The sequence below is a fragment of the Macrobrachium rosenbergii genome, chromosome 41 (assembly GCF_040412425.1).
Source record: "Macrobrachium rosenbergii isolate ZJJX-2024 chromosome 41, ASM4041242v1, whole genome shotgun sequence".
Taxonomy (NCBI): Eukaryota; Metazoa; Arthropoda; class Malacostraca; order Decapoda; family Palaemonidae; genus Macrobrachium; species Macrobrachium rosenbergii.
The window spans coordinates 94,427,988-94,451,987 of NC_089781.1; the positions used below are offsets into that span (position 1 = coordinate 94,427,988).

The window sequence follows — 24,000 nt, forward strand, 5'->3', positions numbered from 1 at the left end:
TCCAATCAATTGTTGATTTCCATTTATACAATATCATTCACTATTGTTCATTCATCCATTCAACTATTTATTTCCATTTGTATATTATCATTCATTGCATTTCTGCCCAACATCTGCACTTTGCAACTGCATCACTGACATAACTGACACCTGTGTCAAGTCAATAATGTTAATTGTTTTGCTTTCTCATCAGCCGCGCCTATAAACTTTACCCCCGCCCCCCAAAAAAAAATAAAAACAAGAAAGTGAACAAAAAAAAAAAAAAGAGCGAAAAGAATCTGACTGTACCCTCAACACAAGAGAACCCAAACCCAAGACCAAGAAAGGCCACGGTGCAATGCCTATGGTACAGCCCTTCCTGTCGAACTTGTCAAACGCCCATTTAACCTTACCTGATGCCTTTCTCTGGCATCGTGTTGACAATGTGGTTCCCTTTTGTCCATCTGACGAGGCGGGTTGGTGGGGCGGGCATCACCACACACTGAAGACCCACTGTCGAATCCACCCTGTAGTAAGCGTCGCGGACCACTGCCCCTCTTGGGTCTCGAACCTCGATTTCAGGCACTGGGGGAAGAAGGAGAATCAGTGGTAGAGCATATATGTGAGAACACACACACATATATAAACATATATAAATAAATAAATAAATACATACACATATATAGTTATATATATATATACATACAAATAAATAAATCATACTGTATATAAACATATTTATATATATGTATATGTTTATATATATACATATACACACAAACACACACACACATATACACATATATATATATATATATATATATATATATATATATATATATATATATATATATATATATATATATATATATATATTTGGAGAAAAACTGACTTCTTTGATGCAAAGACGTCTCTCTTTCTCTCATTCTCTTTTAAATAACTAAATCTTACTTTTTTTGCAATAGATATTTCATCTTCGGTACAAAAGCAAATGTGTATCATCTGAGAGAGAGAGAGAGAGAGAGAGAGAGAGAGAGAGAGAGAGAGAGAGAGAGAGAGAGAGAGAGAGAGAGAGAGAATCCATTACCTACGGGCAGGGAAAGAAAGAACTCAACTTTGTAATGAGAGAGAGAGAGAGAGAGAGAGAGAGAGAGAGAGAGAGAGAGAGAGAGAGAGAGAGAGAGAGAGAGAGAATCATTTTAATTTCGAGGCTTTGTCGCTGAAAAACAGAAACGAAACGAGGTCAGGTCAACAAAGCTGAAACTGTAAATATTTTGGTGAGTGTACGGGCAACAAACGCGGTACCAATTATGTTGGGAATAATGAATAAACATGAAAACAAGCAACAAATGAGCCGAAGTAACTTTGCGCAATCGAGTTTTCTGTACAGCCGATACAGCGTATAATAAAGGCCATCGTAAATAGATCTACCTTTCGGTATAATGCTGTATGAGCCGCGGCCCATGAATCTTTAACAACGACCCGGTGATGGCCTATCCTATATCGTTGCCAGAAGCACGATTATGGCTAACCTTAACATTAAATAAAATCAAAACTACTGAGGCTAGAGGGCTGCAATTTGGTATGTGATGATTGGATGGTGGGTGATCAACATAACAATTTGGATGGTGGGTGCCCTAACAATTTGCAGCCTCAGCCTCAGTAGTTTTAAAGATCTGAGGGCGGACAGAAAAAGTGCGGACAAAGAAAGTGCGGACGGACAAACAAAGCCGGCACAACAGTTTTCTTTTACAGAAAACTAAAAAGTTGAGTTACGAAAGATATAAGTCGCGTAACTACACGGCCAGAAACAAATTAAATAAAAGAGAATAGAAATTATTATGAATAATTTATACAAATATTATGAAAGATAAGGAAAATTGTGGAAAAACGATAATGGAAGAGATGTGCAGCCTTAGGCCTATATTGGTGTCATTCTGTTGGATTACACGGCAAGTGACTCATTGTAATTTGACAAAAGTAAATCAAATTTTCAATGAAATCATTCATGCGAAATGTAAAATGGAAAAGATCATATTACAAATCTTTGGGATTTGATGAGGTTAGGTACCGATTTGAGCAGCATACCGTTACAAATATGTACTGATTGATGCATGCATACCGATATTTACAGCCCAGGCACTGGGGCCAACAAGGCCATTCACTGTAAGCAGCATGCTTTTACAACCAAATCATGCACTGAGCAGCATACTTTTACAACCACATTATGCATTGAGCAGCATACTTTTACAACCACATTATGCACTGAGCAGCATACTTTTACAACCACAGTATGCACTGATCAACATACTTTTACAACACAGTATGCAATGATTAATATACTTTTACAACCACAGTATTTACAACACAATATGCAATGATCAACATATGCACAGTATGCACCGATCAAGATATTGTTACAACCAATATGCAATTCAACATACTTTTGCACAGTATGCACTGATGCAATGATCATACAAAGTATGCAATGATCAACATACTTTTACAACCACAGTATGCACTGATCAACATACTTTTACAACACAGTATGCAATGATCAACATACTTTTACAACCACAGTATGCACTGATCAACATATTTTTACAACCACATTATGCACTGAGCAACATACTTTTACAACACAATATGCAATGATCAACATACTTTTACAAGCACAGTATGCACTGTATCAATATATTTTACAATATGCAATGATCAATACAATGTAGCTGAGCAATGCAGTAAGCACTGATCAACACACTTTATAACACAGAAATGATCAATATACGGCAGTATGCACTGATCAATATATTTTACAACCACATTTTACAACTTCATTGTGCACTGTCCAACATACTTTAAGGCCCTTGCTAATTTTTGCTTTTCACTGCTACTGTGTGTAACTTTGTCCTTGCTATTTTTGCACTGCTTTGTAATTCGTCCGACGTACGTACACAAGAAGCTATGTGTATGTGCATACGAAACGTGAACCAGGCGATAAAACTGGATTAAAGGAAGGGAGAACAAAATAAAAACGAATATTCTATTCTTCGAAGAATCTCAGATTTTCTGGATAGCCGGAAACACCGAATATCAGTCCCCACTTTCTACTTACTTTCTATAACTGATTCTCAAACTGGGTGCCGCAAAATTGCCATGAATTTTGTCTTGGCTAGATCATCTCAATGAACATTTGTAAAAAAAAAGGAAAAATGTTTGCAGAAGTCTTCATGTAATTATTATCAGTGTGTCTACTCTAATTATGTTTATCTAATTCCTTTGATATGAACTTTGTTTGTGCAGTATATTTCTGCATATACGGTGTACTGATTTGGGTTTGAGTCTGGAAAATAATTTTATTCATAAGATAAGAAGTTCATTCATGCGATATGGTGGGATGGTGAAGAAGGTTGCCAAATGTACTGTTTGACTGCATTAGTTATCTGGTTTCTGGTGCCATCACTAAAAAAAAAGACTGAGAACCACTACATGATAACTATATAAGTATCTATGCTGCTATATTTCAGAAATGGATAATTTTAGGGGTAAAATTTAGTTACCTAATACACAGTGGTAACTAAATATCCAATATTACACTCTCGGTTGTAAGATATTCATTCGTTTATGTTTACACTCAGTTACACTATCATTTGCGTAACTTCGGTGACAGGAATGAGTGTAAAGATGAGAAATAAAACAGTCAATTTTAATTCATTACTTGTATTGAGTTTATGGCTTTTCTGCTGATTCTATATGAATGCCTACTAGTTATGAATAATAATAATAATAATAATAATAATAATAATAATAATAATAATAATAATAATAATAATAATAATAATAACAATAATAATAATAATAATAATGGCGAAAAAATCCACATTGATGTATGTGTAAATATATATTTAGGTGTAAATATTATCGTGGACTTTCCACTATTTTAGTGGCTCATGTGATAATTAGATTTTTACAAATAATAATAAAATAATAATAATAATAATAATAATAATAATAATAATAATAATAATAATAATAATATGTTGATATCCATAAAAAATAAGTTTTAATAGCCAATAGCCTACTGGGAACGCTTTCACAGACTAAAGTATTAAATAAAGACACAAGAAAAATAGGGATTTAAGAGGAGGTAAAAATTGTAAAAATAGAAACAAACAACAAAACAGCAAACAAAGTGATATAAACATCAACAAACAGCAAACGACAAGCAACGGATTTTGACACTTGAGGAGAACGTTCAATAAACACTCGAGCGAGAGTTGCCACGTAAAATTCATCAAGGCGAACACGAAAGCAAATACTGTAACGCCTCTCTCTCTCTCTCTCTCTCTCTGGAACATTTTGCTTCGCTCGAGTGACGTTTTTTAGATCGGGAGTCAGGTGTCATGTTTGAGTTTGTGCTCATTGCTAAGTACAACAAGTCAATACAGAGTTTCGTCGTAATGTTAGAGTTCTTTGGAGAGGAAAATGCAGCGACAAAAAACAGCTTTTAATTATCAATATGAATTTTTAATTAAATTTTTAATTATACGCATGCTTTAATGTAATTTTTATACGGATTGCCACAGCCTGTAACCATTATTCTGAAGAATTAATATTCCTATTTTCAATCGTGTTTATATTACTGGTAAACTTCTTATGTAGAATTATGTGGTTTTTATTCAATATTTTAACGCTTGTTTTCAAATTGCGAATATAATTTTTTTGTGAAGAACTGAATTTTTTTACGTTTACGCTTTTGATATGAATATGCAGACAATTCAATATCCGAGTATCTGTTGAATGTTGAATTGATATCCCTAAAGAGTATTTAGCTTATTTTTATAAGAATGTAAGGTGATCGTCGTATATAGAATTGTATATAGAATTTAGGCCAAGGGCCAAGCACTGGGACCTATGAGGTTATTCAGCGCAGAAACGGAAATTGACAGTAAAAGGTTTGAAAGGTGTAACAGGAGGAAAACCTCGCTATTGCACTATGAATCAATTGTTGGGAGAGGTTGGAAAGAAAGATAGAAGAAAGATTACATGAAAGGAGGTACAGTAAAAGGAACGAAAGGGTTGCAGCTAGGGGCCGAAGGCACGCTGCAAAGAACCTTAAGTAATGCTTACAGTGCACCGCATGAGGTGCACCGACGGCACTAACCGGTTCCCTACGGGTTGTAGGGTGATCGATCCTGCCATTGAGGAAGATGGAAAATAGCTAGAAATATCTCCCTTTATGGCCTTACTTTTTATTCATAAATTTTTATCAGCTGATAAAGGAAAATATTCAATTATCTTGGGTCCGAAGATGAAAGGCAAATAATCATTATGGTGTAAATTATTTTTTTTTTTACTTTTAATTTCATTTAGACAAAGGTAAGTCAACGAACGGCTTCTAGAAAGATTGAACACAGAAATATAAATAATTACATAAAACCTAAACGATTTTTATATAAAATACAATATTCACTGTATAACTTCCAAGGCATAGGAGCGAAAATTAGAATAAATCACTTTTTTCTATCTCTGAATAACCGGGAGAAAATAAGAATAATTAGTGAAATAAAGCATATGTTTTTTTCTCTAGCCTAAATCAATTTTTTCTTCTTTAACAGTCTCAATTTAACTATGCCAATGATCACATTCGTTGCGACGCCATATGACATAAATCAATCATTTTAAAGACATTGACGACAAAAATATAAACGAAAATCACAGTCGTCATTTATAATTTTAAAAGAGACCAACAAAAATAAAAAAAAACACACACAAAACAAAAACAAAAAAATAATACAAATCACAATCATAACTTCTATTAAATATATATGAATTTTTGACACGAAAAGCGAGGCCGGAACCGCAGGTGTGCTTGCCGCTGATGACGCACGTGAAACAGGTGACGGACAGGTGAGACAGGTGACCAGGAGGCCTTGCAGTTCATCAGGGAGATGGTGATATTATTCCCGGGGCTCACCTGAGCTCCCCAGCTGTGCATTATTTTTTTTTTTTTCCGCCATCTCGGTTGGCCGGCTTCTGCCAAATGGAGTTCATTCTGCTTTGCTGAATTTTCGTGATACTGGACTGATTACATTCTCTCTCTCTCTCTCTCTCTCTCTCTCTCGTATTTTCGTTGTTTTTTGTAGTGCTGGTTTGATAGCTTGTGATAGAAAAAAGTCTTTTCTCACTTTCTCACGCATAGATATCCAAACATGTCAGTCTGCCTGTTTCTACACACACACACACACACACATATGTATATATATATATATATATATATATACACACACACACACACACACACACATATATATATATGTATGTACGTATGTATGTATGTATATATTTGGAAATGGACACATGGGAAAGAGTTTCACAGAAAAAAATTTCTGACTCACACCGGAACCGAACCCCGGTTTTTCAAGTGAGAGTGAGTATGTATGTATGTATGTAAGTATGTATGTGTGTGCTACAGAGCTGGTGAGTGTGATACACGAAACCTATTGTATATCAAAACAAAATCATGTTTATTATGTACCAAAATATTACATCCAAGAAAAGCCATTTACAATAAGTGAAAAGTGGGTAGCGGTTCCCGTAGAGTTTTACAAACGAAAATTTGTCTAGTATGATAGGCTGACCACAAAGAGGATTAAAACCATATATTTCCTTAAAAAGATAATTATAACACTTTACATTGAATAGCAAAGTAGCAGTGAAATTATACCTGACAGCTAGTCGACTGTTGTGGGTCGCAGTCATGGTGGGTGAGGGCACATTTCTACCAACCTCATTTTAACTCTTACTTCAGCCGCCCCAGCAAATAGACTAAAATGCTTTTTACTGATGAGGCTGGAATGAGTCACACGAGTCTCATTTCATAGTTGAACTGTTTTATCTTCTTTAGCTTTGTTATTTCTCATATATGGCTTTATCTTAATCTCTCTATCTCTTATTCAGTGGTATAACTCACTCACTCTCTCTCTCTCTCTCTCTCATAGTTTAACCGTTTTATCCTCATTAACTTTGTTATTTCTCATATACGGTTTTATCTTAATCTATTTTTCAGTGGTATGACTCTCTCTCTCTCTCTCTCTCTCTCTCTCTCTCTCTCTCTCTCTCTCTCTCTCTCTCTCTCTCTCTCTCTATATATATATATATATATATATATATATATATATATATATATATATATATATATACACAAAGACAAAATCCATCTCTTTATTTATACATTCATTACGTTCCATATTTTCGTGATTCAGTTATACACACAAACACACACACACACACACACAAACACACAAACATAAAAATATATATATATATATATATATATATATATATATATATATATATATATATATATATATATATATATATATATATATATATATATATATCAGTGCTTTAACAAGTCACGACACACCTTATACCCACAACCCAAAATTGAAATAAATTTTATCTTTTTTTTTTTTTTTGGGGGGTGATTATCCCAGGTGACTCCCAACCCACTAACGACAACCTCACCTGAACGAAGGCGTCTCTCCCTCACCTGTTACGCTGAGGTAAACCCTCTTTATTTTGGGCGGGTGGGTGGAGATCTGACACTCGTAAAGACCCTCGTCTCTCTTCTGTGCGTAACGGATCTGCAGTTTCCAGTTGTTGGGGTTCTCGAAGCGCACGCTGTACCTGTGGAGAGACAGAGAGAGAGAGAGAGAAAAAGAGAGATTAATAGTTTATTAAGCGTGTATGTATGTATGTATGTATGTCTGTAATATTATTATTATTATTATTATTAAGAGAGATTAATAGTTCAATTAGAATGCATGTATGTATGTATGTAAATATGTATGTATTTATTATTATTATTATTAAGAGAGATTAACTGTTTAATAAGAATGTATGTATGTATGTATGTATGTATGTATGTATGTATTATTATTATTATTATTAAGAGAGATTAGTATAATTACAGTGTATGTATGTATGTATGTATGATTATTATTATTATTATTTTTATTGTCATTAAGAGAGATTAATAGTTTAATTAGAATGTATGTATGTATGTATGTACGAGTATATATGTATGTTATTATTATTATTATTATTATTATTATTATTATTATTATTATGAGAGATTAATAGTTTAATTAGAATGTATGTATGTATGTACTTTGTTATTATTATTATTATTATTATTATTATTATTATTATTATTATTATTATTATTAAGAAGATGAACCCTGTTTATATGGAACAGGCCTACAGGGACCATTGATTGAAATTCAAGCTTCCGAAGAATATGGCTTTACTTATAAAAAAAAAGGTTTTCACATATTATAAGACAGACTTAACAGTTCTTATTACGTAGGTATCCTGTCATTCTAAAATGTCAGCTCGATACCATTGCAATGTCGATACAGGCTTATCAAATACACACACACACACATACACACACATGTATGTAGCAGAGTACCACAGGAAAAATGAAACACTGAGTATCAATCCTGACCGGTTTCATCTTTGTATCTAAGACATCTTCAAGCGGCCAGAATCCACACCCAGTGTTACGTTTCCCCCGTGGTACGTCTGCATTTATATATCACACGTCAGCGTGTTTTCAAACACGTAATACGTATCCATCATGTGTGTGTGTGTATATCCTTCCCAAGGAATAAGAATCTGTGGAAAACATCGTCTCTTTACGTACAAAATAACAAATTAGGTACAGTAGTTTGAGCGTCCATCCAACTGTTTATTTTGTAATAAACCTTCCAAAGTCATGTTGAACAACCCAGTAACCTTGTATTCATCTTCTCTGACCTGACACTTCACGACTCAGTTCAAAGTCGCTGTCAAGTGTTAATGAGTTTGACTTTATTGTAGCCCTGATTAGTTCCTCATCAATGGTTGCTTTTACGATGCTGACATTTTCCCCGTATTAAATGATTCTGCAATTCATCCGCTGCCTGCTCTTGACATTAAAGTCATGTTTACTGGGAAAAGGAGATTATTCTCTGTGTCAGCATGGAAATTCCGGTGAAATGGAAAAGTTAAATTCCACATCATGGAAGTTTGATGGCATTCCTGTTAAATTTATCTATATATTATTATATACGTGTATATATATATCTTCATTTTTTTATTTTGTATACGAATATTAATAAATAAATATATACATAAATACATATGTATACATATTATATATATATATATATATATATATACATATATATAATATATATGTATGTATAACTGAATCACGAAAATATGGAACGCGATGAATATATAAATGAAGACAAAATCCACGAAGGAAAGAGAAACAATGGAGTGAATGGATTTTGTCTTAATTTATATATACATATACATTATACATAAATACATATATATATATATATATATATATATATATATATATATATATATATATATAATATATATATATATATATAATGTACACATATACAGTATAATATATATATATTTATATTTATATATATATATATATATATATACTGTACATATGTATAAACATATACTTATACATAAGACCTCCCCCTCTCTATCTAGCTGGAAACTGTTCGTTTCCGCTCTACCTGGGCCATTTGCCGGAGGCAAACTTGTGCATAACAAATAAGGTCTATTTTTTTTTTCCACTCCGTGGCTCCCGGAGTTGGAGAAGCGATTGATATTTCGTTAGATTTTACATATAATTGATTATATAATAAATCTTCGTCTCATATGTATGACGCCACGCTGCCTCCGTCATATTGGGGAATATATAAATACGTTAGGTGAATAATTAATTGTCGTGAATGAAGGTGTTAAATATATATATATATATATATATATAATATATATATATATATATATATATATATATATTATATATTATATATATATATATATATATATATATATATATATATATATATATATATATATATATATATATATATATATATATATATATAATAAATATATATATATAGACGGATGTATATATATACATAAATACTTTTTATTATTATTATTATTATTATTATTATTTTTATTATTATTATTATTATTATTAGTAGTAGTAGTAGTAGTAGTAGCAGCAGCAGCAGCAGTAGTAGTAGTAGTAGTAGTAGTAGTAGTAGTAGTAGTAGTAAAATGATACACTACTTCAATCAATGCTCAAGAAAGAAAGTGAAAAATACTAAGAAACAACATTAGCAATTCTTTTGCTTCAAAAAACAACATTGTCACGAATGAAGAACCAACAGTAAAACAACAAAAACAACAATGAACGATTACCAACTCATCAGCATCCACAAAAATACAATAATACAGCAACAACAAAATTCAGAAGGAAACAACTTCCACCAAGAAGCTTACAAGAGCAACAACCGAGAACGACAGCAGAAAAACAACCACAACAGTCAAAAAATTAAATAAAAACCGCAACACCAGAATTCAGAAGGAAACAACTTCCACCGCGACGATTCCAAGAGCAACAACCAGACCAACAACAAGAGCAACAACGACAGACGAACAACCACAACAAAATTCCGTATTCGTCACTGGGTCGCAATCAAGGTATGAGGATTCCTCACTCGGTGAGGAGAGGCGTGACAGGAGAGGAAAATATGGCCTCTCCTCAGATCCAGTATCACCGAGGAACGCGTTGAAGGACGAATCTGCTGACGTCAGCTTATATATATATATATTTATCTGTCAGCTCGTTTATTTTCGTCGTTATTTTCGATGGCTCATATTACTTTTTTGTTCTATTTTATTTGATTTTTTTATTGTTTCACAAATTAAGATTTAAAGATTGTGAAGGTTGGTATGCAAATTAATGTTTTTTTTATTTTGTTCTATATAAATATGACTATGTTAAATAATAATAATAATAATAATAATAATAATAATAATAATAATAATAATAATAAAACTTCTTGTAGAAAGGCAAACTAATATAACATTACTAAAATTTCCTTAATAATAATAATAATAATAATAATAATAATAATAATAATAATAATAATAATAATTCCTCTGAGTAGTGGAACATCAAACAAATGATAGCAATATATATCTCGTTTGGTTATTCCGAGTCCAGAGGTCCACACATTGATTGTTATTCACTTCAAAACCTTACTTCAAAGAAATAAAGTGGTTGGAACAAAAGTCCCAAAGCTACTCTAGAGTCACTGCGACGCCAACTGTATAAGAACGATATGGTTAAAAAAAAGCTTTCTATGGTCAAGTAAGGAACGAAAAATGAATAGATTATTCTTAATTATTTGCAGAGAAACTTTCAAATTCCCGCTCGCGGGAAGTAAATGAGATTTCCATTCGTCGAAATTTTACATTTTTCCCTAATTATCATTTTGTATAATGAGGTTAACTAAGAGATAAAAAGAAGAAAAGTCTTTCGAAATCTTGGTGGATTAACCCTTACACTCCCCCCCTTTTTACTAATGAGATGCAATATAATCTTTCAAAAGTTTATGTCGTTTAATTCTGCAATTATAAAAAGTTTTCTTTACAAATTTCGCCATTTCTTCACAGCGATTTTATTTCTCGTTATCATAACTACTTTATCGATTATTCTGCTGGATTTTCTGAAGGGATTAATTCCCATGGTAGCCTCTTCAATGATTCTTCATTTCTGAGAGATTTTATTTCCTGTTGTCATATTTATTTCACCCATTATTCTAAAGAGATTAATCCTATATCAAAGTTACCAATAATTCTTTATTTTTGAGAGATTTCATTTCTCATCATCTTAATTATTCTACTGATTTTTTTTGGGGGTTTCCTAGAGGATTAATTCCAATTGCAACCTCTTCAATTATCCTCAATTATCCCCACTGTTTCCATAAGCTAAGGGTTGGTTGCCGTAATTCGTCTTCTCTGATTTTATCGAAAGCATCTCCCTCCACTAAACCCTTCTTCTCCAAATCCTCCCTCACTTTACCATGCTATTTAATCCTTTATCTTTCCCTCTGGGCCTTCTACACATGAAGGTTTCATCCAATCCCTCTTCAATCCTTCCTTCTCTCTCATTCTTACCACATGCTCACACCATCTACAAAATTTACCTTCATATTAGATCCGTGATATTATTAAGACAGTAAGTCGGTTTGGCATATGTAAGAAAATTCATTATTGTAAATTTATTATATAACTGCATGACTTTACAATTACAGGTGGTGAAAATATAAAATTAGTACATATTTCAAAAATTACAGATACAACCCTTTTACAATTACAAGTCCTCAAAAATAAATTACAGGTAACTCTTTTCCAACTACATGTGACTAAAAATGTGAAATTGCTATATACTTACTGAATCACAGGTAAAACCTTTTTACAACTATAGGCGCCCAAAAACTAAAATGAGTAAAATTACTATATTCTTCATGAATTACAGGTATAACCCTCTTAAAATAATTACAGATGTACAAAAACGACCCCAAAAACTCTGGAAAATCGGTGGAGAATACACGACCATTTTTGAAACTCAAAAAAAAAAAAAAAAAAAAAGGAAAATCGGACTATCTGGTCCATTAAGACCACTGAACCGGAAGTGACGTAAATGGGTTTTTTTCACATGTGTCAAACATCTGTGCAATGCGGGAAGGTGTGTGAAATGGAGACCTTGAGTGGTTTTTTTTAAAAGGTGTCAAAAACGGGGGAAAAGTAATTATTGATTAAATTTTAACTTTAGATGAATGTTCAAAAATTTCTAACATCCCAAAATTAGATATTGTAATGTAATTAAACATTTCTTGAGCGAATTTTTGGTTTATTTTAAAAATCATAGAAATATTTATTATTATTATTATTATTATTATTATTATTATTATTACTTACTTCCAGATTTAAAAATGATTATGGATCATTTATTATGAATTGTAATTTCCGTATGTCATCAAAATTTGTTGAAATAATTGTTTAACAATTACCTTTGACAATAATTCTAGGCGTTTATTGATTAATTATACTCTTTTCTCAGTATATTCGCTGAATGGGTGAATGTGTATGTGTGTATATATATATATATATATATATATATATATATATATATATATATATATATTATATATATATATATATATATATATATATATATATATATATATATATATATATATATATAAACACATCCACCCATACATACATGCATACATACACATACACATACACAAATACACACAGAAGATCAATGGAATTAAGCAACGCCATACGGTCTGATAAGATCGTAATAACACCATGCCGTTGGAGCCTCGCGCGCCATCTGTTAGCGTCAACTTCAACCTCCTTTTACTGTGCCCTGGGTGACTCGGGTGAGATAATCCCCCCCCCGCCCCCGTGGCCTCCATTCATGCAAACACTTTGTACTGATCCTCAGAGGTTGGCACTTCATGTCGCTCTGGCGTCGCAGTTTCTGGGGTTAATATTGTTTTTTTCCATTTTTTATGTTTTTGATATTTTTTGAAATTTTGAGGTGCTGTTTTCTTTTATTTAAATCGTTCTTTTTATGTCTGTAGATAATTATTCATTATTTTTTACTCTTTCGGGAAGTTTAGCCGGTATTCGAAGCCTCTCTCTCTCTCTCTCTCTCTCTCTCTCTCTCTCTCTCTATTTTTCTCTAAGACATTCTTTAAATAATTATTCAGTATATATATATATATATATATTTAAATAATTATATATATAAATATATGTATATATATACATATATATATATGTATATACATACATATATATATATATATATATATATATATATAAATATTTGTATATATATATATATATATATATATATATATATATATATATATATATATATATATATATATACATATATATATAAATCTATACACACACACACATATATATATATACATATACATACGTGATTGTGTGTCTACGTGTATGTATCTGTGTAATCAGTAGCCGGACACTTAGAACTTATCTATTCCTATCACAAATACAACTCAACTTCCATTAATAATTTCCTGGAATCTGTCAGTCTGTCTACTCAATTGCTTTACTAAACACCGACTGGAAAAAGTAAAAAAAAAAAAAAAAAAAAAAGAGAAACACACATTGGCCGAAGTGGTAAACACTCCCACATAATTATGGGATGGATTACGTAGGCCAAAAGGCCAACCCTTTATTCCTTGTTAATGAGATAGATGGTAATTATGAATGCGTCAGTTCTCTCGAATCGTATTCAGTCGTGCCTGAAATATCTCTTATATGCGCGCGAGTTTCACGGATATCGACGTTAATGTACTGATATTGATGTGCATGCAAGCATTAATGTACGCGTGGTTAATGCAAGCATGGGAATGCGAATGAGCAAATGCACACGCACTTTTATATATATATATATATATATATATATATATATATATATATATATATATATATATATATACAGTATACATATATATAAATATAAATATATATATATATATATATATATATATATATATATATATATATATATATATAGGTAATATCATAATAATAATAATAATAATAATAATAATAATAATAATAATAATAATAATAATAATAATAATAATAATAATACAAATGGATCTTTCTTGTTTGTCCAGCCCGGATGGGGCCGGTTAGGTAGGGGGATCGGGAGGGCAGGGGAGACATGACGCATCCACCCTCCTCCTGCAAACCTGTTTGTCCGTCCAGGTTGGGGGCCGGGTAGGCAGGGGATTGGTAGGGTAGTGGGGGACAGCAGCGCCGGTTCCAGCGTTCGCAGCGTGCTCCTGCAACCTCGTCATAATAATAATAATAATAATGGATCAGTTTGATTTCAGGGAGCCTATCGTAAATAATAAATAATAATAATAATAATAGTAAAATAATAATAATATAATAATAATAATAATAATAATAATAATAATAATAATAATAATAATAATAACAAAGAGAAGAAAACGAATCAACTTCAGATTGATACTTCCACCCACAACCGAAGCCGACCCCCTCTGTAGTAATAAACCATTTTCGAGTCAGATTTACGACAAGATTATGAAGCCGGAGGAGGCTTCTTCGGAGCCTGGGACAATGATATATAATTGCGAAGACGTGAGAGGGACGATTTATGACCCGGGGATGTGACCCCCCCACCTCCGCCCCCTCTGATGCGAAGGAGCCCGCTGGTTTATAAAAAAGGCTCCTCTGGAGTGCTTTGATAAACTGGGAGAATTCTGTGGACGTATTGATTCTTCGTTCAGGTTTCAATTTTTTGTTTTTGTTTTCAATTCTCTCGTCGTTTCTTTGTTTCTCTCTTCTTCTTCTCCTTCTTGTTCTTCTTTTTTTCTTCTTCTTATTCCTCTTCTTTTTTTCTTCTTCTTCTTCTTCTTGAATTTCAGGGATATATTGATTCATCTTTCCGATGTTTCAAGTTTTTTCTTCCTATTCTTTCGTTCGTTACTTCTCTCTTTCTCTTTATTTATTATTATTATTATTATTATTATTATATTATTATTATTATTATTATTATTATTATTATTATTATTATTATTATTATTATTATTATTATCTGGTTTATCAAGGCGTTTCTGGCCTGCTTAGATGTTTTCAATTTCTTCGTTTTTTTTATTTTTCTCTTTCCATTTTTTGTTATTATTATTATTATTATTATTATTATTATTATTATTATTATTATTATTATTATTATTATTATTATTATTATTATTATTATTATCATCAGCTGGTTTATAAAGGCGCCTCTGGCCAGCTTAGATAAACTGGGAGAATTGTGAGACGATGATTCATCTTTTCGGCGATTTCAATATATGTTTTTTTTCCTTTCTATTCTTTCTTCTTCTTCTTCTTCTTCTTGAATTGAGGGACATTAATTCTTCTTTCAGACAGTTTCCATTATTCTTTTCTTTTCTTTCAATGCTTTCAATGCTTCATATATATATATTATATTATATATATATATATATATGTATATATATATATATATATATATATATATATATATATATATATATATATATATATATATATATATATATATATATATAAAGAATTGAAAGGAAAAAAAATATATTGAAACCCCGAAAAGATGAATCATCGTCTCACAATTCTCCCAGTTTATCTAAGCTGGCCAGAGGCGCCTTTATAAACCAGCTGATAGTAATAATAACAAAAATAATAATATTAATAATACGGATCTTAATAATAATAAAAATGGAAAAGAAAAAAAAAAAAACAGAAAGAATTGATAAAAAAATAAGACCCAATTTGTAATATCTTTCTTTTTTTGACACCGTGAGACCAAAGAGGCTAAATGGAACAACCTTATATTTTTCCCCCACTCTGATTATGACGAACATCTAGCAAAACTTCAAGGCAAAAATGGCCGACTCAGCCTCTTCTTCATAAAAATGACTGAAGATCCTTTCTCTCGCTTTTTTTTTTTATTCCATCTCCTTACTTTCTCTTTTTCTCCATCTCCTTACTTTATCATTGAAACAAAGGGCATCAATTTGTCTTCATCTGGAAAAGAGAGGCGGAAGTTTTTTCATAGTTTAAAATGTTGGGTAGTTGTTTCTTTTTTTTTGGGGTGGGGAGGTGGGGTTAAAGGTCCATTGATATCGTGCAAGTACATCTAAACTTTCTTCTTCCGATGCTGACAAGGGAGATTTAGCAGGAGATAAATCACCGTCTTTATAAAAGTACCTCTTTTTTGTTTAAATTTTATTTTCTGGCTGTACGTGAGTTTGCCCAGTCGTGTGATGAGATGGTATTTCTTTCTAAAAAAACATAATAGGTTTTCACAAACTCCTTCTACTTAAAATGAACAATAATTGTGTAATATATATGTAATCTATATTACATATACATAGATAATTATATATTATATATACATATATATACATATATATATATATATATATAATATATATATATATATATATATATATATATATATATATATATATAAGACAATTTTTTTAACTGATGGTAAATATATGACTGTCTTTTTAAAAGTACCCTTTTTTTAAAATTTTATTTTCTGCCTATATATGTTTGCCCAGTCTTTCTAAATAATTAAAAACAATAGGTTTTCACAAACTACTTCAAAATGACTACAAAATGAGTAATACTTGTGAATGTATATATATATATATATATATATATATATATATATATATATATATATATATATATATATATATATATATATATATATATATAAATTTCTGACTCACATCAGGATCAGAACCCAGGTCTTTCAATTGAAAGGTAAGGGCGCTGCCCATTAAGCCATACAAGTCTTGTATGGAAATTTATTTCCTGCTGCCCAATTGAAAGACGTGATTGTGATGTTGATTATCTCTGTGATTGTCTGTCTGTCTGATTGTCTGTCTGTCTGTCTGTCTGTCTGTCTGTCTGTCTCTCTCTCTCTCTCTCTCTGTCTCTCTCTCTCTCTCTCTCTCTCTCTCTCTCTCTCTCTCTCTCTCTCTCTCTATATATATATATATATATATATATATATATATAAATATTTTTTTTTGCGGGTGTGCACTCACATACATGCAATGGGGGTATATGGAAGGTCATCCTATGATTCAGCTGAAACTGTAATTGTAACTTTTATGAATTTCAGAAGTATACTCATTATAATACAATGCATTTACTCCAAAGAATTATGAGTATTTATATGCTACAATAAAGTTTGTATTCTTTGCTCTACTTATTTGTCTTATTATTCACTAATTTCTATACCTGTAAATATATTTCAGCAGCGATAATATTCATTTACTCACCAAAAATATATCATTCCTTTTTATATCTCAAAAGAATCCTTGATATACCAATTAAAAAAAAAAAAGTAAAAAATGCGCCGAAGTTTCTTCGGCACAATTGGGTTTTCTGTACAGCCGCTACAACGTATAATCAAGGCCACCGAAAATAGATCTATCTTTCGGTATAATGCTGTATGAGCCGCGGCCCATGAAACTTTAACCACGGCCCCCTGAAGCACGATTATGGCTAACTTTAACCTTATATAAAATAAAAACTACTGAGGCTAGATGGGTGCAATTTGGCATGTTTGATGATTGGAGGGTGGATGATCAACATACCAATTTGTAGTCCTCTAGCATCAGTAGTTTTTAAGATCTGAAGGCGGACAGAAAAAGTCCGGGCAGAATAAAGTGCGGACGGACAGACAAAGCCGGCACAATAGTTTTCTTTTACAGAAAACTAGAAAACTAAAAACCAAAAAAAGACACCCATCCTATTTCTCATTCCCAAGTTTTTTGTCATTAGTGACTCGGTCATATAATCTGGATTAACAAACAAACAAAAAAAAAAGTGAATATTCCTCCTTATTAGAAAAACAAAAGAAAAAAGAAAAAAATGAAATAAATAAAGTCGGCAGCTCTTTTCCAAGTCTTTAATCGCCTTTTCCATAAGTTTCCTCTGATTTTTCCCCCAGTTAAATCGCTTCTCTCGGGAGGGAATTGTCCCGCTAATTAAAAAGAATAATAGATTGTATTCGTGGAATCACCCGAGGATTTCTATTTACCTGCTTTTAATATTCCTTTCTGTATTCATTTCATATTCATATGTCTTATCCTTTTTGTGTTGCTTTTATTTTTTGCGTTACTTTTTGTATTCCTTTTTATATAAATTTTCATATTTCTTTCTATATTCCCTCTTGTACTCATGTTTGTAATTCTTTTTGTATTCCTTTTTTTCTTTGGTTCTTGAAGACTGAGGTCGCAGCGGGGTTCCTATTTACCTATTTTGATAGGTCGTTTCTTTTGTAACTTGACTAGTGTTGGGGGAGGGGTTGGGGGGGGGGTTCCCATCCCTTCTCTTAACCCCCCACCCCCACCAATAAATAAACATAAATGAATGACTAAATAAAAAAAAAAAAATCAGGAGACACCTCCAAATCAATCTCCCCATCGCATTTCACGGGAACCTTTATGGGAACCTACATGGGAACCTGCTCGGGAATCTCCACGCGAACCTCCACGGGATCTTTCACAGATACCTTCGTGGGTACCTCCATGGGAACCTCCTAGGAACCTCCACGGGAACCTTCATGGGAACTTCCACTGAAACTTTCACACATACCTTCGCGGGTACCTCCATGGGAACCTCCTACGAACCTTCACGCGAACTTCCACGGGAACTTCCACGGCAACCCTCACGTGAACCTCCACGGGAACATCCAAATGAGAACCTCCGCGGGAACCTCAACGGGAACTTTCACAGAAACATTCGCTGGTAAATATCCATAGGAACCTCCACGGAGCCCTCCTCTGGAAACTCCACGGGAACCTGGAGCTCTCCACGGGAAATTCCACGGGAACCTCCCTGGGAACCTGAGTATGACATACTGCAGCTGACATTAGCAAGTACAAACTGTCAAACGGCCGTGCCACTGTTTCACTGTCCTGTAACTGTTATGATTATGGGCGAACTAGGGCGCAATTTGGCCCAAGTTTGCTCTTTAGTCGTTCTGTCCAACGCTGTCATTATCGTTAACGGGACTCCGGGTCTCGTTCATTAGCTCGCCAGCGCTGGCGGTGAAGCGTTTCCCTGTTCGCCAAACCGTCTTTTATTTTTAGGGGAGGCGAAAACGTTTTTAGGGATGGCAAATTTTTTTTTTTGGTAAGAAAACGTATTTTAGGGTCGAAAACGTTTTTAGAGGTCGAAAACGTTTTTTTATGGGTGAAAATGTTTTTAAGGGTAAAAAATTTTCTTTTAGGGGGGAGCCAAAGGGTTTTTTGGGTGGCGGAACGATTTTAAGGGGGTGAAAACGTTTCTAGGAGGAAAACATCTTTAGACAGAAATGTTTTTTAGGGGGTGAAAACGTCTTTAAGGGGCGAAAACTTTTTTTTAAAATTATGGGAACGTTGTTTAGGAGGTGGAAACTTTTTTTTTAGGGGTAGAAAACGGAGGAATTCGATTACTGACGTATTTGGGCGCGTGGATGACGTCATGCAGAATAATGGTGTGGTTTCGAAATGATTCTTATTTTGTTGATAAAATACGAGTTTCATTGAAAAACATTTGTACTGAAACCAATAATTCACTGTTAACAAATACAAGTGCATTTAATGGCTATAAACAATCCTTTACCTTCTTATTTATCATATAGAACATGTCTCAAAATTTTGAAGAAAATTATATTCAGTTATAAAAACACCCAGTGTGTGAACGACTGTACAACTGGACAAGTTTCCATTCAGCTCCATTACCACCCCTCAACCCAATCCTCTCTCTCTCTCTCTCTCTCTCTCTCTCTCTCTCTCTCTCTCTCTCTCTCTCTCTCTCTCAACGTTCATATATCCATCTTGCAAAATATTTTTCAGGTTCTTGAAAAAACCATTATTTTGCAAAATGCAGTCTTTCTTCAACCTGCCTAAAAAACCATTTCAGACTGTTTGTCAATCTGAGCAAAATGCTCTCTCTTTCTGTCAACCTCTCTCTCTACTCTCTCTCTCTACGTTTATTATTGATTTTACAAAATATTTCTCCAGACTGAAAAACAGATATTCAGTAATGAAATATATAAAAATACACACTGTATAGTTATATATTTATCTGACCGTGGGTTTATCATTTCTCTCTCTCTCTCTCTCTCTCTCTCTCTCTCTCTCTCTCTCTCTCTCTCTCTCCCTCTCTCTCTCTCTCTCTCTACGTTTGCACATTTATCCTGCACAACATTTCTTCGGTTTATGAAAGTTATTCAATAACAAATTGCATAGAAGTAAATAGTGTGGTTCTCTACTTCCCGGTATAAATATATACTTATCCGTCCATGTGTTTGTCATTCTGTGTGTGGCCTCTCTCTCTCTCTCTCTCTCTCTCTCTCTCTCTCTCTCTCTCTCTCTCTCTCCCAAACGTCAGGAGATAAAAATCCAATTCATCACCAGCCTCAAAGATCATCGCATTTCGTTTGGCAAAGTCTGATGTACTCTGAGAGAGAGAGAGAGAGAGAGAGAGAGAGAGAGAGAGAGAGAGAGAGAGAGAGAGAGAGAGAGAGAGAGAGAGAGAGAGAGACAGGCTGCACGTCACTTCGCGGAATTAACCGAAAACCAGAGATTACCAGAGAGACGTTTTCATCTGCAGCAGGAGATTGGTAAACCTTTTCTTCGTCTTAACTGCGGCTCTTATTTCATCCTGACGGGAAGAAGAAGAAGAAGAAGAAGAAGAAGAAGAAGAAGAAGAAGAAGAAGAAGAAGAAGAAGAAGAAGAAGAAGAAGAAGAAGAAGAGGAGGAAGAAACGTCTTTGACAGGCGATTTTAAACCGGAAGGGAAGAGTATTATACATGAAAGCTTTCTATCACTGTTGATGGGCCGTTATTTGGGTTTAGAGCGCCAGAGGGTTGTGGGTTATTTTTTCTTAAATTGCTTCACACAACACCGGCAAACAACACATTACAACAGCAATAACATCAACGGAGACTAAATGAATTCATTGCCATTTGCAACATCACACTCATTAACTTACAAGGACGGTACTCGTATTAGAACTTCCTTAACAAAAATATGGTCGAAAAATCAATATGGTTCGCTGGCTACAGCCTAATTTATGTTCCATATTAACAACCACTTCTCTCTCCCCACCACCAACCCTCCACGTCCCAGTGCTAAACTACTATTAAACTATGCAAAGCAAAGCAGGTAAGCTCTACAGTCTCAAGTAAATAGAAAACGCAAAGAATAATGTTGAAAAAAGTATTCCAGAATGTTTCAAGTGTCAAACCGAACCAGTCACTTAAACGCCAGAACTCTGATTGAATAAAGACCATTAGTAACTAAAGGATTATACTCAGAACTATAAAGACAACTAAATTATTACCAAACTATGCAAAGCAAAGAAGGTAAGCTCTAGAAACACGAGCTATTAAAGAACGAAAAGAATAATACTTAGAAAATTTCAAGAATACTCAAACCATATCACGTAAACTCCGGATCTTCGATTGAACAAAGGCCACAAGGAACAAACGAGTGAAAATTGCTCCGAAGTTTCTTCGGCGCAGTCGAGTTTTCTGTACATCGTATAATCAAGGCCACCGAAAATAGATCTATCTTTCGGTGGTCTCGGTATAATGCTGCATGAGCAGCGGCCCATGAAACTTTAACAACGGGCCGGTGGTGACCTGGCCTATATCGTTGTCAGACGCACGATTATGGCTAAATTTAACCTTAAATAAAATAAGAACTACTGAGGCCACAGGGCTGCAATTTGGTATGTTTGATGAATGGAGGGTGGATGATCAACATGCGAATTTGCAGTCCTCTAGCCCCACTAGTTTTTAAGATCTGAGGACGGACAGAAAAAGTGCGAACAGAAAAAAGTGCGGACGGACAGACAAAGCCGGCACAATAGTTTTTTTTTTTTTTTTTCAGAAAGCAAAAACTTGAAACGTATCATAAAATACTTAAATGTCAACAAACTTCACATAAGGCAAAGCAGATAAACTCCGGCTTGAGGAAGGAATCCCAAGACGGAGCCTTCCAAAGCCTTACACGAAGCTGTCGAGGATTACATAAGGAGCCTCGACGAAGCCCCTACAACAGGTAGGTGTTGGAAGGATAAGCTTTTGTTGTTCTCTTCTTCTTCTTCTTCTTCTTCTTCTTCTTCTTCTTAGGGTTGCTTTCTTCTTCTTCTTCTTCTTCTTAGGGTTGCTTTCTTCTTCTTCTTCTTCTTAGGCTTGTTTTCTTCTTCTTCTTCTTCTTCTTCTTCTTTTCTTCTTCTTCTTTGCTTGTTTTTCTTCTTCTTCTTCTTCTTCTTAGGCTTGTTTTCTTCTTCTTCTTCTTCTTCTTCTTCTTCTTCTTCTTCTTAGGCTTGTTTTCTTCTTCTTCTTCTTCTTCTTCTTCTTCTTCTTCTTAGGCTTTTTTTCTTCTTCTTCTTCTTCTTCTTCTTCTTCTTCTTCTTCTTCTTCTTCTTAGGCTTGTTTTCTTCTTCTTCTTCTTCTTCTTCTTCTTCTTCTTCTTCTTCTTCTTCTTCTTCTTCTTAGGCTTGTTTTCTTCTTCTTCTTCTTCTTCTTCTTCTTCTTCTTCTTCTTCTTCTTCTTCGTCTTCTACTTTTTGCTCTGCTCCGTCTTCTTTTAATCATGCTCCTTCTTCTTCTTCTTCTTCTTCTTCTTCTTCTTATGCCTGTTTTCTTCTTCTTCTTCTTGGAGTCTGATGCTGAATTCAGGAGCTTGAGCGATTGGTATGGTTCTCTCATTAGAAGGGTTTATGAATAGGGTAATTAGGGTAACAGAAATTAGTAAAATGACAGAATAAAGAAAGACGATTATGAAGGTTAAGAGCGAAAGCAAACGCATAAAAATAGAAGGATGACAAGACAATAAATTAAATAAATAAAAGCAAAAGAATAAATACGTCAAAATAACAAAGTCATTTTTCACAAGGTAGCACACGGGCGGAATTCTAGATTGGAACTTGATTGACAAAAGGTACAAAAAAAAAAAAAAAGAAAGCTGAGGGAAAGAAAACTGTGCACGGCCCCCTCACCACAAAACTCTTTTCTCTCCCTCAAAAAAAAAAAAAAAAAAAAAAAAAAAAATCGTATGACTCTCGTGAAGTCTTTTCCGTGTTTTGAATATTTCTTCACTTATAGACCTAACTCGGGATTAGTTTTGGGTGTCTCTGTCTGTCTGTCTGTCTGTCTGTCTCTCTCTCTTTCTCTCTCTGAGGATGATGGCAACGAAAATAACTGCAACATCAATTATAGTAATAAACATTAGCTTTAACGCTTTTACGAAAACAGTGCAAAATAATTTTATATTAGTGTATTAACTGATTTTATTTCACACATCCACCTTAAATCCAGCGAAATATAACTTTTTATCTGTTTATTTGTTTATTTACTTTTCCAGCTGCACTGATAGTAATCAATAAATAAATACACAAATGAAAGATATTCGCTTGATATAAGATAGTTTAGTGATATCAAAATCAAATACTGCATTAAGATCAAATTCTTTTAATTTTTAG

The 24,000-nt window shown here is 33.3% G+C and overlaps 1 protein-coding gene across 2 annotated transcripts in view; it reads right to left on the reverse strand.

Moving 5' to 3' along the window:
* The window catches only part of LOC136827021 (zwei Ig domain protein zig-8-like), a 478,879-nt gene that overhangs the window by 9,188 nt on the left and 445,691 nt on the right, over positions 1-24,000 (reverse strand). For both annotated transcript variants that reach the window (XM_067084707.1, XM_067084706.1), the window contains 2 exons: positions 7,535-7,671; positions 393-564 (listed from right to left, as the gene is read on the reverse strand). In XM_067084707.1, coding sequence (XP_066940808.1) covers positions 393-564; positions 7,535-7,671 — 309 coding nt within the window. The remainder of the gene's footprint in view (positions 1-392; positions 565-7,534; positions 7,672-24,000) is intronic.